Here is a 20293-nt window from a genome sequence, read left to right on the forward strand (position 1 = left end):
ACCAGAGGGGGCCAGTCGATCACCGCACGCACGGTTGAACACGCGGTCATTCTGTGTAATCAAGCTTGATAATTGATACCATTAAGTAATTAAGGGGTCGGATTAAACAAAAACCAGGACACAGTGTATCTTCTGCGGGACCAGGGGCGGCCGAGTACTCTCTGCACAAAAAGGGGAAAAAAAGAGCCCATGCCATCCACTAACACCACACTAGCCCTGTCCTCGTGTGTTCACTGGTTAGACTAATATATAGGTCGTAAATATTCCAAGACAGAATTTTACACTTCCAAAATTCAAAAGCATGCGCCCACATGTTCCCATCCAGATGAGATAATTTTTTTTTTCCAGTTTGCAGATAATATATGACCCTTGACAGAATATCTTATATGTACCAAAAGAGGAAACAAAATTTGTACTTGCCTAAAGAATTATCTTCTTTTGTAATTTACTTCTGTAGCTGAGAATGCTTTAAATAGCTGCATATGAAACCAGTGAAATGCCTCACGCACGAGGACTCACCAGTTTAAGAAATGTTTTGGTGATATGAATAAGTACTGAAATGAATTAAACATTTTTACTTCCTATAGCCTTTGAAAATCAAGGTCATTGGGACAAATAGTTCTGTAACAATTAATGCAGTAAAATCCGACAAAATTACAACATTACAATGTCTGTTACGAGGAAATCAATGGTTAAGACAAAACAAGACTCAAGGTGCTTTAAACATGCATTCTTAGAAAAGTCAAACAGACACAACTAGAACTGCATTGCCTTTCTTGATAAGGAAAACCCAGACTGCAACCATCATAGTCATGTTTGTACTAACTCGCATTAGCTGTTGGTCAGCTATACCTGAGGTGAGCTGGAGGCATTTCTTAAACAAACTAACCCAGACCACCAGTAAGTTGGCCAACACCAGACACAGCAGTAGGCTTGTTCCGAGTCCAGGAGAATCAAGCAGACGCTTTTGTCCCTATAAATTACCATAGCCGGGAGGAATCATAAACCACGGTTACTCCTAGCTAGGCAGCATGGTCTCAAATAACAACTCATAGTCTCATAGTTCAAGCAAGAATGCAAACATTCATCACGTTTTTCACAGAAATCTTTTACTTGCAGCCCCTCTGAAAACAAGAATAAAACAGAACAGCTTTTTGTCATCAAGGTGTTCGCCTCCATCAAAAGCCAAAGCATACATGTGGTAAGCAGCCTCGCTCACCTGAACAGGTGATATATACCGCAGGTGTGGTGCGTCAGGGGTAGGCGAGACCAGCTTTCGGATCGGAACGGGATCGCATCAGATCGACGCATGTATAGGTAAGGGGGCGTCACTTGAAAAGAGACAAAATTCATAACAGCGCATCCAAAAGGTCTCTTCAACATCTGCCAATTTCATGAGCTGAGCAGTTTTGGGTGCGTTTCACAAATCTGCAATGTGAGCACACCAAAAAATTAACCATGTTCCCCAACATGCCTCTGACAGGAGTGGCAGTGGGAGAATGCTAACTGGCTTGTAGGCCCAGAAGGAGAAAAATGGATTGGGGGGGGGTTAAAAGTATGTGAGAATTTCCTTGGTAGGGTTATGAGAAGTTCAGAGGTTAGGCACGGGTTTTGAGTTTGGAGAGAATGGCTGGAGGTGAAGTGCATGAGTAACGATATGCAAGGCCCACACAGGTTTGGGAGGTATGGCCCACAGCAAAATGAGGAGAAGAAAAGAATGGCACCATGAAGACAAGAAAGGTCAAAAGTGAATGAATAGGCCTGGGGCGGCTGGGCTGGAAACATCAAAGCAGCACAACTGATCAAGACGGTAGGCACCCACAGAGATATGAAATTCATATGTTGTCACCTACTCATCTCAGAGCCAGCACATGCGTCCACATATCACCAGACAATAAGCACTGTGTGCCTGAACCAGAACACCAACTAACATCTCTTAAACAGATATCTGTATATATAAACAAATATCCGGAATGAGCCACTCATAAAGCAGCTGAGAGAGGAAGGAGATTTTTCTCAAAACGTTGCAGGCTGTAGGATTATCCCAGTCCAATTTCTCTTTCATGTGCTGGGCAGCGCTGATTCAGCCGATACGTGGAAAAGCCACCTCTGCCCCGATCAGCAAGGGTAAAACCGTGCACACAGTACAGTTAAAGGCACGACACCGGACACGGAGGAGAGAGGGGAGGGGCACATCCTGGAAGCACAGTCTTAAGACTTCACGACAACACGGTCAGGATTCTACAGGCTCAACAAGTCGGGAGAGTGTGACAAAAGCACGTGGAAATCTACGACAGGGTCTGGGAGCTTTTAAAAAAGTGGCATTTAGCTACTTTCATATAATCTTCAAATGATTTACCGCACAAGTACCTCGACCAGTTTTTGTCCGTCTCTTCATCTGAAGCACCCAAACCAGTCCTGCCCTCCCGGCACACACAAAGTTCTTCTTTTTTTTAATTCAAACATTCCTTGTACTCATGCTTTAATAGAACAGAATTTCACCACACACATTGTAAGAAAAACAAAATGTGACTGGGCTATGGTACACGACCCCCTCATTCTCCACGCGAGAAAGGGGGATGAGGAAGGCTGTGGCTGACATGCTGCCAGGCTGGGGCTAAACCAGGGCGAGGCAACACCGCGCCAGGGCCGGCCTCGCTCTCCAGGTCTCTGAATCAACAATAACTGATTACCTTGAACATATGGTCAAGTGCACCGGTTTCAGCAGACCCGGTGGTCTAATCGATGAATCGGGCAGGAGGGCAGAACACAGGAACAGGAAGCGCCTCGGGGGCATTGGGGGGGGGGGGGGGACTTGTCGTTTCCCGAAACAGCCGATATGCGTGCAATAAAAAGTAAAGTCAGTCTGCAAAAGGCAACCCAACACCCGCCCCCGTGCTCAAACCGAGCTGTCGCGCAGGCCCCCTGGCGCAGGGCCAACTTCCTCGTTTGGTTAGAGGCAGCCGGCCACCAGGCATGCAAAGCCGCGCAGACAGGACTGACAGGAGCAGCTGCCCAGCTCCAACGCAAGACGAAACGGAAAATGGGGGGGGGGGGGGGGGGGCTGCTAAAACTGTCCTTGATTTGAGCTTCATTTGAAGGGTGCCACATTTTGGGAGAGAGGTACTGCACACAGCACTGGTTCTCCCCCTCACCTTGGGAGAGGACCTTGGAGAGGGCACAAGAAAGATTTGAGCACTACCTTTTTCCATCGAACAGAACAACTCGCCTTAATAAAGTTACGACCACCACAGTTACACACATTACAAGAGAGGGCTTTACACCAGCTGAATTTTACCACCCCCCCCCCTCCCCTCCCCCACAGTATTTACACTTACCCTACCTGATAACTGTACAGGTGAGCTGTACCTTCCATTTATGATGTGTTACTTCACTGTCTGTAATGTTGACAAGCTGTGATCTCCACAATAAAACAAAACAAAAAAAACAGCGCCTTTGTAAGCTGACCCGGAATGTGAAGCAGGACACCGGGCGATGCACAGTTCTAAAGGCCATCAGGTCAGTCAGGGAGGGGTTAACGACGCTTGAGGCATGAAAGGTGGGGTCTGCCCCGCCCCCCCTCCTTCCCCCTCCCCTCCCCACACCTTCATTCCTCCTGGAGAGGTCAGCCCCAGCGGCGGGATGATTGGCACTCCGCCCCTAGCTATGCTGAGCGATCATCCACACTCGGGAAACCTGTTGCCTCGTCCTCCGTCTCTGGCTCTTCTGTGGGTCCTTTCTCTGACAGGCAAGCAAAGCCAACGTTCGCAGCCTCCCCCCTCCCCCCACCCCTGGATCCCACCTCCTGGCGTCACGTGATTCGCTGTGCCGTGTCCCCCCTGCGGCCATGGGGACGGAAGGTAGGCTTCGGGCAGCTCTCTCTCACACACACACACACACACACACACACACACACACACACAGGCGTGCATAGGGAGACATAAGAAGCTCAGAGAGGGAACGACCGCCACCTCAAACAGGGGCAGACTTACGCCACGGAATGGGCGGGGCGTCACGGGTTCGAGCGGTCCTGCGTCCTGTGTCCTTCCTGGTCCTGAGCAGAAGAAAACCTGGCCTCTGCCTCTGGGGGGGGGGGGGGGGGGGGGGGGGGCACAGCCTGGCACTGAAGTGTGTCTGAAGAAGAGGTCGGTGGGGGTGTCCAGCCGCTGCGTGGGGGGGGGACTATAACAATGATAAGAGCACTGGGCGGGGAGGACGGCACTGAGATTAGTGATTAAGCTTGGACACTACAGGTCCCCTCTTTCCACAGTCTCCATCACTACCATCATTAGGGTGTATAGCCTTTTAGTATAACTTTTAATAGAATGGACATTTCTTTTAACGGTCAACAGTGCGAATCCAACAGTGTGGTGGCGGTTTATAGTGCTGGGGGTGGGGGGGTACAAGCAAGAGAAGGAAGCCCATAGCTGGGGGCCTGGGGGCCTGGGGGGGGGTATAGGAGAGGCAACCATGCAGAGCTGGGACCGTGGTTCTTGGAGAGACGCGTGATTGGTGGAGTGGAGGGATCTGAAAAAGCTGTAGGAACGGAACATCTGCGATGGGACGTTTAGGCCTTGGGCGATTCTCACATCCGGGAGCCTCGCTCCTGAAGAATCTGTAGGGACAAACAGTAAAACTCGTGACAACCTAGCGACTGATGGACGGACGGACAGACAGACAGGCAGACCACACAGCCAGCGAACTAAACTGAGAGACGCTTATGCACTTTCACTTTTAAATCCTGCCAAGTCCCCGTCTCTACATTTTTGCCAAGGGAAGAAGCTGGAAACAAAATAGGATATTTATATCACTTCCATGAGACCGCTGTCTTTTGAAAAATCAGAGCGCCTGCATATTCCGTGATCATATGCATGGGACACACTCAGACATGATGTCTGAAAAGTCCCACTGTACGTCCAATTGTGTATGAATAACATCGACTTATGAATGCTTTTACTTTTATCATATTTAGAAAAACAAATGTTTTCCTGAAACTCATTTTTATAAGAGGTGTGTCTACGGACAGCTCCAGTATGTAGCTAAGAAGCTATCTCTAATCACAAGGGGTCAGATTCCACTACATGTGATACCAAGGCTGATTGTCCATTCATCTGTACCACAGCCAACTCCGCATTTTTAGGACCTGGCCGCATTTAAGAACTGCCGAAAAACCACTTTTTTGTTGACACATATAGACTCCGGTTCAGCTGCAAGAATACACGTATGCTGAAAATACACTTATTAGGTGAGATCTGAGCACGAAACCTTGGATTTGGTTCGTTGCACTGCAAGGTGCCAGTCTGGTTTTAGGTTAGGAACAGGATTTTGTAGAGATTCCAGGGACGTGGCAGGAGTAACCCCCAGACCCCCTGAACACCTTAGCGCTCGCAGTCGCTCGTAGGCAACAGCGTGGTGTAGTGATTAGGAGCACGCCTCATAACCGAAAGCTTGCTGGTTCGATCCCTCACTGGGGTACTGCTATTGTACCCTTGGGCAAGAAAATTAACCCACGATTGACTCTGTAAATATACAGCTGCATAAATGGATAAAATTGTAAACGAAACAGGCGACGTATGTAAGCTGCTCTGGACAAGGGTATCTGGTAAATGACAACAATATAACTTCATGTAATGCTCTTACCTTGGCTTTCTCGGTGGGCTCGATCACAATGCCATTGGTGGAGTTGTTGAGCTCCCGGGAGACCACACAGAGGAATTCCGCCTGATCCTCGTTGCCATAGTTGTAGGAGGACCCGATGCTGATGAGCTGGGATGAGGCAGGGGAAAAGTTACAGAGTCAGCGTAAGTTTGGAGAGGCAACCAGAACAGGGAACACCAAGGAGATCCATCATTACTGATCAAAGGTAATCTCTGCCATTCATCTCCACTAGATTTCCATCTGAGAATTTGTGCGTTGTGTAAGACACGAAAAACATTCAGACAGAAAAAAAAATTTCCAGTCCTCCTTCACTTTGTGGATGCTGCCCTTCCTTTATGTAGTGCTGCATCATATATTTGGTCTTCCACAGAGAAATTATATATATTAAATATACATTACATATTACACATTACATACATTTTAGATATCCCTTCCTGGTATACCGCTCTTGCTCAGTTCAGTAGAACACTTTGCAACAGTGTCTGAGAATGTTTTGCATTACTTTTACATATGTACTGTGTGATGTATTAAGAGGAACACATGCTTGACGGAGGTCTACAGTTTTCACTAGAGAACTACTGCAATAACCTATTTGTCCAAGCGAAATCATGATGCTCTTCCTGCGGTCCTACCTGCTCAAACTTCCAGCCATCGGACATGGTGGAGACCATCTGGGTAAGCTCCTCCTCTTGGCACTGCAGCACCCGGTAGACATGCTTCACTGGGCCCTGATGGAGACAGACGCACCAACACCCAGATAATGAGCACGATATGCAAACACACAGACAGACATGCAGTTACAGCCACACCTTGGTGAAGCCCCAGATGCAAAGGTCCTTTGTGACAAAGTTAAGTTTTTCCAGAGTTAAAAAAAAAAAAATCTATGGCAATCACAGGAGGTAACTTACAACAGAGTGAAGGCATTTGCTCCTTAAAGGTAGAAGAATGTTCTCCTTTGACATAAAAGATTCCTGTCTCACTTATCCCCCTTGCCACTTCTCACAGGTAGCAATGCAGCTGCCAGTGAGCACCCTGGGCTAAATGTGAAACTGTAATAAATTCCTCTATACTCTAAAATGCCGATCGTAAGGTGGGTAGAATATGGAGAAATGCAGCATGAAGAGGCGGCGGCAATTACACACACAGCTAGCTCTGAACTCTACGCACAACACATGATTGTTATTTCTTAGGTAGCGCATTCCTTCAAATGTACGCCTATATACGCTACGTTATTGACATCACTGGTTCCGAGCTCTACGCATGCAAGCGCAGACACACACACACACACACACACACAAATATGTACACATGCCCACACAGGTACACACATGCCGAAATCTGCTCTGGGTCTGTACGTTACAGTCAGACAGACATATGGTACGTATTTTTGGCATCCAGGACAGAGCATTCACAAGTCCTGATCAGAAGCCCTCTGAAGAGGTAGAGGGATCCTATTTCCTGATATCTCCTCCACTACACCATGCCTCTAGGATAAGTGGACCAAGGTCTCAAAACAGTACAGGCATGTGTATATTTGTATTTATGATAAATGATTCTTAGCTAGGAAAACTGAACACATAGTCCGTGTCTGGGATACATGGCTCAGGATGAAAGTTCCATACATATTCCATTACATTTGTTTAGAAGGTGCTCTTACACAGAGTGACTTCCAGCACAAGCAAAAAGAAGTGTTCACACTATCTAGCAGATGGATTCAGTCACGCTGGCTACCTGAACAAGAATCTTATAGTGGTACAATTAATCAAACATGTATGCAAACATAATAACAAAACACTATATGCTAAAAGGAAGCAAATGAGTCGGAAGTGATGAAAAAAAAAATACCACCAGTGGAGCTAACAATCAAATAACTGTCCCAAAAGTCCCATCTGCAAAAAGGGTATTGATTAGGAGGAGAACCAGCAAAGTGTCAACCCATAAAGCCTTTGCCCAGAGCCTTGGGGTAAAACATGTGTAGTGCAATTGATAATAATGTGAGGTTTGGCAACAGGAACTACACAGGTGTGTAATTGCCGTGGAGACACTACAGAGGGGTGATGTGAATCCCTAAATTTTCCATCAGAGTTCCAGTTTTCCCTGAGGTTGATTAAGGTGAATGCCTGAAGTAAATCTTTTTTAAAATTCTTTTTTAAAATAGACAGCCTACCTAAAATCAACAAAATGCCTTCAGGGCTTTACGCCCTTCAGAGTCACTGTCTGTCACTAATACACAGTCCTTGTAAGAATAAAGAGGTTAGGGTAAACATCAAAAATGTCTCACATGTCCTTACTCCTACAACCTTGTAGAAAAGTGGTACTGTCCTAGAACCTACTGAATGATAAGCTGACAACGAGCTTAAATACTGTGCCTCTAATTGCCACAACACACAGATACTGAGCATAACAAATGCACCCACAGAGACAAATTGCATGTAGGAACTAGAACATAGAAAGATATGCACACGCAGGGTGTTACAGCACACATACAGATATTGCACATATACGCATGAATCACTGCCAATACTGCACACACTGTGGAAACTGCACATGCAATGAGGCTAATAACATCAATAGCACGTGTCAAACTCAGAGACACCCCAGACTGCTTCCCCTTGCTCACCTGGGATGTCCTGTTCTCGTTGTCTCTTATCCTCTCCTTGACCAACCGTACCAGAGACGCAATGTTGTAAAACTCTGCCTCCTCCAGGACACCTGGAAAAAAAAACACCGGGAAGCTGTAGTTTCAGAAACAATTAATGTCGTTAGCATTACCTACTTATCTGGCATTCCCGAATGCCTGCGTCGTCATGATAAGAGGCGTATCGTAAGAGCTGTAAAAGTAGCAAGTAACGCATAATTAACGAAACATCTGCCGCAGGCTAATGGACTCAAAACACGTGCAGGCCTTACCTTCCTCCGCCAGGTCCTTGTTGATGATAAGCTTGCCATGCCGGAGGTAGTTCAAGATGGGGCCGAAGTATGTGGGGTCTCTGTCGATCAGATAGGCTCCTGTCTCGTCCTGCAGCACAAGGCAGGGGTTATTACGGCAGGGGCTAAAACGCGCCGCAAAAAACAGTGTGCCACGAGGTCTGTCGCGGTCTTAAAGTACTGGCATTGGGGTGGCATATCTACAGTCGTTAAGAACTTGTGTCTACCCTGAAGCCAAAATGGATCAAACTGTAATCAGTGGGGAACACTGCCATTAGCTGTATTTGCAGAAGTATCCCCATATGTACCAGAACATTTAACATTACAGATACTTTCATTGTTTTTTTTTTTAAACTGACTACCTACCAACTACTATGACTGAACAGAAAGCTAAAATTAAGAGCTGTACTTGAGCACTTGGGGAGTCCGTTAGTTGGTCAGTAAACGCCCACGATCGTACCGTTCTGACAGAACCTACCTTATCCGAGTCCAGATCCGGATCGTCTTGGCACAAACGGAACAGGAACGATTTCGGATCTCTGCACAATGTCTGTTTGGTGGTAACAAAGTAGGTGCCACCAACGTTGAGCCTTACCCACCGCGAGCCTGGCTTCTCCGGTTGGTCGGACGGGGAACTAGGGTTGCTCTTGAGGGGGAATCCAAACACTGATCTAGCCGACACCCCGGGGCTGGACAAGCCGCTCCGCGGTGGGATCATGAGTGTCGGAGAGGCGAGCCGAACTGCTCCGCGGATCTCCCGGTGTTCCGTCTGTTCTATGGTACCAGTACCACTCGGCTCAACAATATGTAGCTCTGCCATATTTTCACTGTCAAACAGTCCTCTCACACAAAATACTAATTATTCCCTCCGAGCAGAAAATAGAGCTGTCTTTTCACACAGCGTGATGGTCGACCGCGGTGCGTTGTACGCATTAGATTATTTTTGAGCAGGGTGACCCCAATACAAAACGAATTTCAAACGGTTTTTTTTCCTCAAGTAGCTAGCTAGCTACCAAGCTAGCTTTCTGTTTCTACAAAATTGCTCTGTTTTATTAAATCAATCAGTGGGAGGCAGAGCTTCCGGGTTGCCAGACAGTATAGCGTGCTGCAAGATGTAGAGGAAGCTAGAAAAACACTACCCAGTAAACTAATACTCATTCCAGAGCATCAGATCTACTGCTGCCTAGGAATTACGTAGTTACATGGATAGTTAGTAAATACTTAATATTACATCACGTAATATGCAATGACTGAGCTGTTTTATGAGGCACTAAACAAGATAAAATTTAATATTAGCCAGCTGCATTGGTATTTCTTCCGTGTCAGTGCCACGGCCCACAAATGCTTGCTAAATTGTGACTACCTATTTTAAAAAAACTTACGAAAAATAAACAAAATATCTCAAATATTGCAGTGGAACGTGAATTATACATCGATTTGTAATCACTAAGCTGATACGAAAATGAAATTAAACCCTATTTCATCATGCTTTGTATATTTCAGACAATGGCTGGAAATAAGCGCCATGTTTGTTGTGTCACTGGATTATTTTTAATAGTGACGTAAATTCCGGATCCGGTCGGACATTACTTTTTTCAATCCCGGGCGCAGAGAGAAAGGTGAGTAAGTAGTCTTAAGATTTTACGATGTTTGGTCTATTAACCCTTAATTTGTACGTATTTTTCGATTAACCGTAGCCCAGTTGGTTTTTAAATGACAAGATCGTCCGTAGACAATTTTTCAGGCCAGTATTTTAAGTCCTGTTGCATTCTGACCTTGTGTTAAATGAAAGACGGGACCTTCACTGACAGGTTAGCTCGTGTAGCTTGCGCGACAATTGGCGTGCTACATGGATAAATATTTTGTTGAACGTATTACATCCAAGTAAACTGATGTTAAATATGTGACTTTAGGGCTTCAGTGAGCAAATAAATATGTAAGTTAGCTTGCTCTTAGGTTATCATTGTAACTTGCAAGCTAACGTTAGCTGTGCTGCAAGACTAGTGAGGTTGGCCGCGAGTTAGCCGTAGCTGTCTGCAGCTAGCTACTGACTTTTAACCAAGAAGCCAAACGGGCAGTCAAGTTCATCGTGGTGTAAGAAGGACAGTTCGTCACTTTAAGTGAGCATTCTGCATATGTGCACAAACCCAGTGATTAAATTCATTTCCAATGCACCCGATGATTACAGACTAAGTTGTTGAAATTGCGCCACCAAATCACCGTGGTTTAAGTGTTGTATAACAGTGATACAACGCAGTCAAAATGCACTAATTGCACTAATCCCGGTGCAACTGCATTGCATAAGTTGGGCTCTTGTATCCTAGCTATTTTTGACGTACGATCTTCGTACTTATTACTGTTAAATGAAAGACAGTTAGTATCGGGAACCTCAGACGTTAGCAAAGAAGCGGTTCTCCATTCCTCAGTGCACGAAACTGTTACTGTTGTTAAACGTTGGTTTGCGCGTTTGTAATTGCAAGCACATGCACATAACGGGTTTTATCTCCTCCGGACGGTGTGCAGGAGACTGGGAAGATGTCTGGACGTCGCGCTGCGTTGAAAGCCATCGACTGGGTGGCGTTCGCCGAGAGGGTTCCGCCCAACCAGAGGGCCATGTTCAACGGCCTGAAGACTCGCAGCGATGCCATCGCTGCCAGGTCTGTCAGCCAAACACCTTTTCTGTGAGACGGGGTTTAGTGTGGGGTTTCCTTACCTTTGGCTGTCTACGTCCAACCATATGGAAGTTACAACACCTTCAATGGCACCCACGGACAGTACCAGCTTTGTATGGTTCCTTTATTACAAATGCAGTATATTACAGGATGGTCTAAAGCCCTTTCTGAAAAAAGGTCCCTTCCCATTGACCCGTGTTGGAGCCTCTGTATATAGTAACATAACGCTAAACATTTGAAGGTTTTAATGTGTTGATGTGATTGTTATCATATGATCACAATTAATGCTAGCTTCCTCATGGCTGGTGACCTCTTTCTGTGACGTTTGGTTGACATAGGTGTGTGTGCATGAGTGGTAAAGTTTACAGATAAATGTAGTGCAGCTGTCCTAGTGGTTTCAGCTGCTTTTACATTTACATTTATTCATTTGGCAGATGCTTTTATCCAAAGCAACGTACAAAAGTGCATGTAGTGGGTAAACAGGCACAAGGGCAAGATGTGTACAGGTCATACAATGCAGATAGTGCTGAAGCTGAGCACAAGGTCAGTGTAGTGAGTCAGAACTAATCTGAACTAAGGTTACATATATGGAATACAATCACTGGGACAATAAAGTACCGCTATACTACCTAGGCAAAAATGTGCTACAAATACAAGGTAAGAGATAGAGCTACAAGTACAAGCCAAGAATTTTAGATTTACAAGGTCAAAATGGCAAGAATGTCAGTCCAGGGTGGTACGCAGGACTCTAAGGATGCCTCTGTGTCTGCAGGCTGCGCTCACTGCCTGAGACTCCTGCACTGATTGACTGGAGCTACTACAGGAGCGCTGTGGCCAACGTTGCCTTGGTGGAGGAGTTTGAGAAGAAGGTGAGGGCCAAAACTGTTCCCACCCGGTGGCTTCCACCGATGTCGCCCTGCCTGGAAGTGGGAAATACTGTCCAGTAATATTTTAAAGTGGAGGGTAATGGGGGGAAAATGTCAAAGGCCACGTTCGGACTGCAGATAAAAGTGGCCCTATTCTGATGTTTTCCCCTCATATATTACCCAGTTCAGATGGTTTTAGAAAAGTGTAAACTGCAGAAATAAGTTAAAGTGTGTTGGATATCTAGCCCTATGACCTTTGTGTGGATGTTCATATCGGAATTGAGCATGCTTAAATGGCCCATTTGATTTTACATCACTCTGCATGTAACAGGTTACACTTCATTATAATTCATTATAATTCTGCATGACTAGTTAGACATGACATATTTTGCTATTTATATGCACATGTGGGACAGTTCAGGACGGAGGTCCATTCACACTCATAACGGATACTTGCCACTTTTAAAAATGAATATGACAGACAAAAAAAACGGATCTGAGCAACAATTTGGAATTGTGCATTAAAGCGTGGGTATTGGGCAATATATCAAAAGTCTCAGGAAGATGCACTGGTAATGTACTGCATGTGTCAGACAAATGACTTCTAACCGGAAGGTTGCAAGTCCAAATCCAGAGTGGGGTGTTGCTGTTGTGCAGTTGAAGAAAATACTGCTCTAGACTTTCTTCACTAAATTTGCACCATCCTGCATGCTGGAAGTTGGTAATTCTACCAGCAATTGAGTTGCCTTGAAAAACACCAACTTACTGTTCCTATTTCTTCTTCTGTCTGAGTTTCTGTATTTAACTCCTTACAGCGTTTAGCTACATGTGCAAAACCTGGCCAATACCTTTACCCAGCATACAATCGTGTTGCTTGTGCTTTTTGTGTCAACACAAAATATTTTCCAAAGTTTGTGATTTTACATTGACTAGCATGGATAGATCGCTGAGAATCTGAACATTCTAATGTTGAGCTGACGTCACACTGAGCCTGCTACAGTGACCACGGACATACAGTCTCTTGAGCAAAGCTCGTAACAGCTAGCTATTACTATGCTGGACTTTTTCAGGCTTAAAGTTCATCCTCAAGCTTTCCTTTCTTGGTCTGAGTTACTTTTATGGATTTTTCAGCGTGCATCTCTGTTGTCCTCCTCACAGACTTATTGGTAGAAGGTCATTGTTACAGTATAAACTGAACTCACCTTAACCCTCTTTACACCCTGCAGTTTACGGCCCTGCAGATCCCTGAGCCAGTGGACACCCAGACCAGCAAGATTGACACCCAGGAGCAGGAGGCGGTGAGTGTTTGTGTGTGTTCGTGTTGGGGGCCAGTCTTGGACAGGTGACACAGAACAAAGAATGAAGCCTGTTCTGTAAAAAGCCTGACTTTATAATTACTATTTGAATATATTTTTTCATTTCCTGAATCCCTTTTCATTCTGACGTATTAAATTTACTCTTCACTCTTACAGTAGGGGGGGTTTATTGTTTGTCTAATGTACACTGCATTTTTACTCTGAAGCCCTTAATGAGTGTGTTTCGTTTTCTTTTCCAGAACAAAAGTGCCGTAGCTTACGTCGAGGCATCCAAAGTTCGCATTGCCCAGTATGAGAAGGAGGTGGGGCTTTCATGCACGCGTACACACACAAACACACACACACACACTTCTTGCTCAAACACACTGCTGTCACGCATTGGCAACAGGCAATCTGTTCGCTCAAGAGATCAGTGCAATTTCCCTTAACCATAACCATAATGGCAGGGTATGTAAAATGTGTGTTATACAGAACAGAGTTCATTGATTAGACAGTCCTTGGTATTCTCTTGACCTTCACTCAGTGTTACTGACTTGCATTGCTGTCAGTGTAGAGGGGTATACTAAATGGTCATATTGTAATGTGCAGGAAGTCACTCTGGATAAGAGCGTCGGCTAAGTGTATGTAATGTAATGTAATGGCATGGTAATCTCTTATTCCCCTGCCTTTCTTTCTGTGTCTGTAGCTGGAGAAACTGAAGAACATGATTCCCTTCGATCAGATGACTGTCGAAGACTTGAACGAAACGTTCCCAGAGACGAAGCTGGACAAGGAAAAATATCCATACTGGCCGCACAAGCCCATTGCCGATCTGTAATTTGTTTTTTTTTCCACGTCTACCCGTCTGCTGCACTCCCTGTGGGAGCAGTCTGGTTGCAAACCCTCCCAGATTATAGATGAAATATGAATAAAAGTCATTGTACAGTACTGAGAATGTGTCTCCTGTGTACCATTAATCAGTTGTTTTTCAGTGAGATTTGAACAGAGCAAAATGAATACTGTGAAGATGATATGGTTATATAGCTCAACAGTCTGTGATTGAAAAGCTATCATGCCACAGAACTGTGCATTTTGTATGCTCCACACCTTTCCGAAAGCAGATTGGTGTTAGCGGACAGAATGCTGAAATTGTTTCACTTTTACAATTGGAAACACATGCGTACAGAATTATCTTCTCAGTGTAACAAAACTCCTATTGGATTTATGTAAGTAGAAATGAATTCAAAGAAATCCATGATTTGCGGGGAAAGGTGAAATAACGGATTGGGAGAGGCACAGGGACGTTGCAAGCCTGCTTGTTTCCCCATTCAGATAAATTGGTGTTGATGCTACCCTCCACCAGCAGAGGGTGCCAAGCCAGCATTGAAATAAGTTTAATGTGCTGTTTAGATTCCAGCAGATGGTGCTACATCTCAACATTAATTCTGCTGGAAACCTGGTCCAATAAGTAGACACTTGCCATGGAAGAAGTAGTTCCTCACTGTTGTGGTTTAGAATCCACTTCTGCCAGAATTGCATTGGATGTCAGATCACAGGAGTCTGCCAATTTTAATGGGCTGCCAGCAACTAAAAATGGCTCCACAATAAAATACTTTTTTTTTTTATCTAATCTGATGTGCAGATTTACAAAACTTTTAATATAACTGGCTAATATGAGTTTCAGTAAATGGGATAAATCATACAGATTATTTAAAGATCATTGATTGTATAACATCTGTTCATCTACTGCGACAAACAATGGAAGCACAAAGAAATAGCCAGGTGGCTTGGCAGAAGCGAGTGTTGAAGATTTGGTGCATTCCAAAGTTAGCTAATTCCTGTTCTTAAAAACCTCTGCGGAAGCTGTTAGGAAAACCGCAAGCCATCACGTAGTAGGCTAATATAAAAGTCTCTGCATTCTGAGGTGGTGATGCGCAAATTCCCTGAATTCAAGAGTTATGTGGTGTGTCAGCCTGAACACAGTGTTAATTTGGTAGCCTACTTGTGTAGTGTGTCAGGAATACTCCCAGTTTGACTCACTTGAGATTTTCAAGCATCATACTGAGCATAAAATTCTTCAGCCCATAACACACAGACTGTGACAGACTCAAACAGAGCTCTGTTGATTATTTTTTAACATGATTCACTATAGCAGCAAGCTACTGCACTCTACAGACTTTACAATGATAATAGCAGCAGTCATTATTTAGGGAGACACCACACTGCGTGCTCCTGGCTGCCTCACTATGAAGCTCTGCCTCTGTAGTTGAAAAACTTTCTGTGATCAGTGAACAATACATATTGCAATATGTTTTTTGACTGATTAGTGCAGCAGTTATAGAATTTATTTTTCACCACCTTTCCTTCATTTTGTGCTGTTTCTTGTAGCAATGGAATACAGCAAAATCTTTACACTTTTGAGGCTCTTTGTTCTCATAACACATGTGTCACACAGTGCAGGTTCCGTGCTGAGGGTGTGGGCTCTCCCACTGAGTATGGTTCACCTGAAGGTATCGCCCTCATTCCTCTTCTGAGGCAGGTTTTTTCCTCACCACTGTCACCCATGGCTTGCTTGTGTAGGCTTTGGTTTCATTGTCCTTCATTTGGGTTTGGTTACACTGTCCTTCCAGTCTCCTTCAATCTATAGAGACGTGCATTTGTGCTCTATGTTCTACATTCTACATTCTACATTCTTCATTCTCATTTTCTAAATTTTGTCCTGCAATATTTTGCTTTCGTTGCTCATCATTTTACCCTCTGTTCACAATTTATTTTTCTTATTTTTTCACGTGACACTGTTTGTGACAAATATTTGCAAAAATGCAAAATATGTAATAAACTTTGATTGATTGCTCGAAGTGAAATCGTTCCCGTTCCTGGTCCCACAAGGTTCCAGTAAACACACCCTCCTCGGCTTGGACCAGGTTCGTGACTAGACAAGTATCGTGACAGGAAGTGAACTGAGGCGGGCCAGTCCCCGCCCTGGCTGTGCTATAACCTGGGGGTAATGTAAACACAATAAAAACCATGGCTGTGGCTGAGGTGCAGCTGAATCAATGTCAGTGAAAAACACATCATTGTTATCACCTAATGCTCTGTTTGCCGTGTAATACAACCCTTCAGTAGGGAGCATTTCACTTGGGCTGGTGGGCTCTTGGTTTCTGTTTCATGCACAACATCAGCAGAACAGATCAGGAAGAGATGTGGTCACATATTCTATCATGGACCTCATCATTCAACCCTCTGTGTATTCATGAGCTGAGCAAAATAAAAAGTAAATACATTACACGTTTCCAGATACATGGGATTAGATTTAAAAAGACATACTTTGTACTGCATTACTGTTTCTGACACCTTATGTAAATGCAAAACGCCTTTGTGTTAGTCTGATCATTGCAATGACTTGCAGGGATAAAAGAGAAGTGCCGAACAAACACGGCATATCTAACTTCTTATCATATCTATTTCATATTATTCATATCTAACTTCTAACCTCTAACTTCTAACGTTTTATCGTTTTTTTACACTTACATTTTCTATTCTTAACAGACGCTCTTACCAGAGCGATTCACATAGGTTACAAGGTTTAATTAGTTAGAAGGGTTTATTAATGAGCTACAATGTTAAAAAAAAAACTTTTTTATTTATTATTATTTTTTAAATTTATATACAGTAATGACTGTAAAGAAAAAGAACGAAGCCCATACTGTAAAAAAGACCAACGTCATAATTAGTGCTTGCATATGTATCTCAGGAAGGAACAGCATAAATAACATTTTAAAATGAGATAGACTGTTAGAAAGCATTTCGCCCCTCATCAACACACTGATCTAACCGGAAGTAAATACATGTTGTCATGGTGTTATATCAAGACCGGTGCGAGCGGACCGAGAGGACATGTTCCTGAGTGGCAATGTCATAGTCAAAGTTTATATTAAAATACTGCGGACCCTTTGTACTTCTGCGCATTGGGTGACATCACCGTCACTCTCTAAATTCCACACCAATCGTCGACATATTTTGAGCGTCTCTCCGGAAAGTCGCAGCGGAATTGGCTATTTACTCTCCTATGTCGTGCCTGGGTGGGTGGTGACTGACGATTGATTTTCATTAATCTCTATTGGTTCAAAAAGCGGGGATTCTCCTTCGCGATTGGCCAAAGTCCGGTTTCCAGTGGAAAGAGGGTGGAGTTACTCTCTTCATGGGTGTATCCGGAGTCGGTGCTGTTTGACAGGGGAGATTGACGAGAACCACTGTGGATCAGGTAAGGGCCGTAGTGAAGTAAGCGTTCAGCATCCTGCTGTTGTAATAAACAGATGTGTGATATAAAGCGGTTAATGTCGCTTTTTAACAAGGGATGAGCATTGTCGGATTCCACTTCCGTATGCGGTTTATCTCTAGGTAGGTGATGTTAGCTATCGGGGTTTGAGATGCACGCCAGATCGAGGTGGCAGCGCGCTGCGCCTAGCATGTCAATTTTCTTCGTTGATGTTGCTGCCAGGGTCAAAAATGTGTCATCTTCGTCTTCTCATACCGCTGACACAAGGTTATCGCTTAAAAAGTAGACTGTCGATGTTAAAGTAGGCACAGGTGGAGCTAGTAGCTAACATAAAAAGAAATGTCACCATCGGAAAAAAACAAAAGATTGCAAATAATCCACAGAGACGTGTAGCTGTGCAGCGTGGTATGGAGTTCTCTGGCTATTTGGCCATCGTCCATGGCTTGGTCGCTAGCCAGCCAGCAACCGTGATCTTTAGTTGATTAATGTTACCGGCGAGATGGCCACTACAAGCTAACAAGCTAGCCGAACGGTTGATTCCATCAAAGTTGGCTGCCGAGGAAAAGACCGTGAATAACCTTTGGATAAACATAAACGGCTAACGTTAGGTTGGTAGCTAGCTATCTGGACAACACATCTTTGGCTAGACTTCAAGCGTCATTTCGTTTTTATCAGCGCACCTTGACACAGTCGCGTGTCATAAAATTATTGGCTCACATCAGATGTTACACTGTATTGTGCTGTGCTTCTCTGAACGGTGATGTACAAATAGGTTTGCGGCGTGCGTGTGCCTGCTACATCTACATCATTCTACGCTTATGTTTATCGCCGAACCTCCGTGCGCAGGCCTGAAGTCAAATGCGGCTACATCCGAGTTTGCGAGTTAGGACAGGACCAGGCATGCTAGTTGGCTTACAAAGTGAAATAATGTTTAAAATAAAGATTTGTCTGTCAAAACATGTATATAAAAAACGTGTAGAGATTGTTTTGAATCACGTTGCAGTGCATTTTTTTAAACTCTAATGTGCGTTAGGTTGCTTTTCCGACTGAGCTGAAGAACAATGGGACGTTGCACGGGTCCCACGGAAATTTCGCAACTACGCCATTGAATTGTGGAACCGTGTCCCATGGCGACTAACCCCGGCCAGACCGGTGTGTGTGGACGGGGTCCGTTCGGGTGTTTCCCCGGTTATTCGGTTTCATAAACAATTGGCTACACGTGAACGGCACCGACATCCCACTAAAGGTCGAAAGCCACACGGTCGGGGTTTGTATTTGGCGCAGTTCCTCATTACGGTTTGGACCACTACTGTCCAGGACAAATTCTTAGAATTTTTCTCTTCCTCTGTACTGGTTTATGGACTCCTGAATGTCGGGGGTGAAAGCAAGAAAAAAAGAATACGTTTTTTACACGGCGTGGACTCGAACACCCGTGTTTTCTTGGTCAAACTCTGTCAGCTGAGAGTTTCTCTGCCCGTTATCTCCTCCCACTGCCACAAGATAAAACAAGAATAAGACATAGTTTTTATCCCCGTGTAGCTACGCGGGTGGGTCTTAAAAGCAAACCGTCAGCCTGCGTTACAGCTATGTGGCCATGAAGGTTGCTTTGACAACTGTGGACATTTTCCAGAACCTTCTTGTTTTATTGGTGTTTTGTGTGGACATGTTACATTTTTCAACTGCAATAGCTTCAGGCCAGTGGAAATATCTGAAGGATGATGCTTGAGAATAAACCCTGCCTGATCTGAGCGTTAGCAGTGATCCCTAAAATCCCCCACCCGGAGGTGCGTTCATGGTTAACGTGGCGGGCTGACGCTGTTTGACCCAGAGGGCCCCAGAATGCACAGCGTGTGGGAGTTGTGCGCGTGTTCCTCCCGGCCCCCCGTCCCTGCCTCGGGACACTGTCCGCATTGTTTCCGCGGGAACAATGAGCCGCGGAGGCGCGGGCTGGCAAAAGGAGTGAAGCCGAGCCGTGGCGTCTGACCGCTGGCCGGTTTCTCCTCTTGAGAGGACGGCGGGGCCAAAGAGGAAAGATTCTACCTGCTGGCAGCTCCGTCCCCCACATCAAGTTTCAGTGGACAGGGTCACGTTTGAATGGCAGAACAGGCAGGCACATCATCATGGAGTGGATGGGTGTGTTTTCATGGCTGATGTTACAGGCAGGTGAAGGAGGCATTTTAAGTGCTCATTTTCCGTGGGAGAGTAGCTCATAAGCAGACGAGTAGCTTGGCTCTGATGCTCAGTGAGGTATGGGACTGTAGTATAGGCCAGTTCCGGTGAGCATGAGGAGTGTAATCAGTGTTTGTGAAGGGGGTGGTGCGGGGCCCAGCCCTGTGGCTTTGCCCTGGAGGATACTGTGGATGGAACGGAAGGAAGAAAAAAAAAAAAGAGAGAGAGAGAATAAATACTGTCGTGGGCGTGTGCTGTAATCTGAGCCTTTGGCGGCCGGCGCCTGAAGATGTGATTTCATCCGTACTGCGGTTTTTACTTTGGCGCAAAAACGCAATGGCAGGGATCTTGATGGAAAATTCCCAGGAACATGAATGGTCATGAGGCGGTTGTGTAGAGAGCGCAGGGTATGTTTCAGACAGCGTG

The 20293-nt window shown here is 44.9% G+C and overlaps 3 protein-coding genes across 5 annotated transcripts in view; 2 read left to right on the forward strand and 1 right to left on the reverse strand.

Moving 5' to 3' along the window:
• Positions 1 to 4451: 4451 nt before the first annotated feature.
• kctd2 (potassium channel tetramerization domain containing 2) lies at positions 4452 to 9756 on the reverse strand. The gene is made up of 6 exons (XM_036541127.1): positions 9065 to 9756; positions 8569 to 8677; positions 8279 to 8370; positions 6291 to 6386; positions 5641 to 5766; positions 4452 to 4615 (listed from the first exon to the last, which is right to left on the reverse strand). The coding sequence occupies exons 1-6, from the start codon at positions 9404 to 9406 to the stop codon at positions 4586 to 4588; spliced, it is 795 nt and encodes a 264-aa protein (XP_036397020.1). The 5' UTR covers positions 9407 to 9756; the 3' UTR covers positions 4452 to 4585.
• A 413-nt stretch (positions 9757 to 10169) lies between these two features.
• On the forward strand, positions 10170 to 14368 carry atp5pd (ATP synthase peripheral stalk subunit d). Its single transcript, XM_036542421.1, has 6 exons — positions 10170 to 10205; positions 11110 to 11243; positions 12031 to 12127; positions 13351 to 13422; positions 13680 to 13742; positions 14126 to 14368. Exons 2-6 carry the CDS (start codon positions 11122 to 11124, stop codon positions 14255 to 14257), a joined length of 486 nt encoding a protein of 161 aa, XP_036398314.1. The 5' UTR covers positions 10170 to 10205; positions 11110 to 11121; the 3' UTR covers positions 14258 to 14368.
• Positions 14369 to 17645: 3277 nt separating this feature from the next.
• pnpla6 (patatin-like phospholipase domain containing 6) overlaps positions 17646 to 20293 on the forward strand; it is a 40444-nt gene continuing 37796 nt past the window's right edge. For 2 of the 3 annotated variants that reach the window (XM_036522945.1, XM_036522934.1), the window contains exon 1: positions 17646 to 17683. The gene's annotated coding sequence lies outside the window, so the exon portion shown is untranslated. The other variant, XM_036522938.1, reaches the window with a different exon arrangement.

Source organism: Megalops cyprinoides, chromosome 1, assembly GCF_013368585.1.
Source record: "Megalops cyprinoides isolate fMegCyp1 chromosome 1, fMegCyp1.pri, whole genome shotgun sequence".
In the NCBI taxonomy this organism is placed as follows: domain Eukaryota; kingdom Metazoa; phylum Chordata; class Actinopteri; order Elopiformes; family Megalopidae; genus Megalops; species Megalops cyprinoides.

Coding starts and splice junctions, on each gene's coding strand:
- kctd2 (XM_036541127.1), bottom strand. CDS start 9,406: ATGGCAGAGCTACATATTGTTGAGCCGAGTGGTACTGGTACCATAGAA. Junction 8,371..8,568: donor CAAGGACCTGGCGGAGGAAG/GTAAGGCCTGCA, acceptor TTTTTTTTCCAG/GTGTCCTGGAGGAGGCAGAG. Junction 5,767..6,290: donor ATGGCTGGAAGTTTGAGCAG/GTAGGACCGCAG, acceptor GCCTCATCCCAG/CTCATCAGCATCGGGTCCTC.
- atp5pd (XM_036542421.1), top strand. CDS start 11,122: ATGTCTGGACGTCGCGCTGCGTTGAAAGCCATCGACTGGGTGGCGTTC. Junction 11,244..12,030: donor AGCGATGCCATCGCTGCCAG/GTCTGTCAGCCA, acceptor CTGTGTCTGCAG/GCTGCGCTCACTGCCTGAGA. Junction 12,128..13,350: donor TGGAGGAGTTTGAGAAGAAG/GTGAGGGCCAAA, acceptor TACACCCTGCAG/TTTACGGCCCTGCAGATCCC.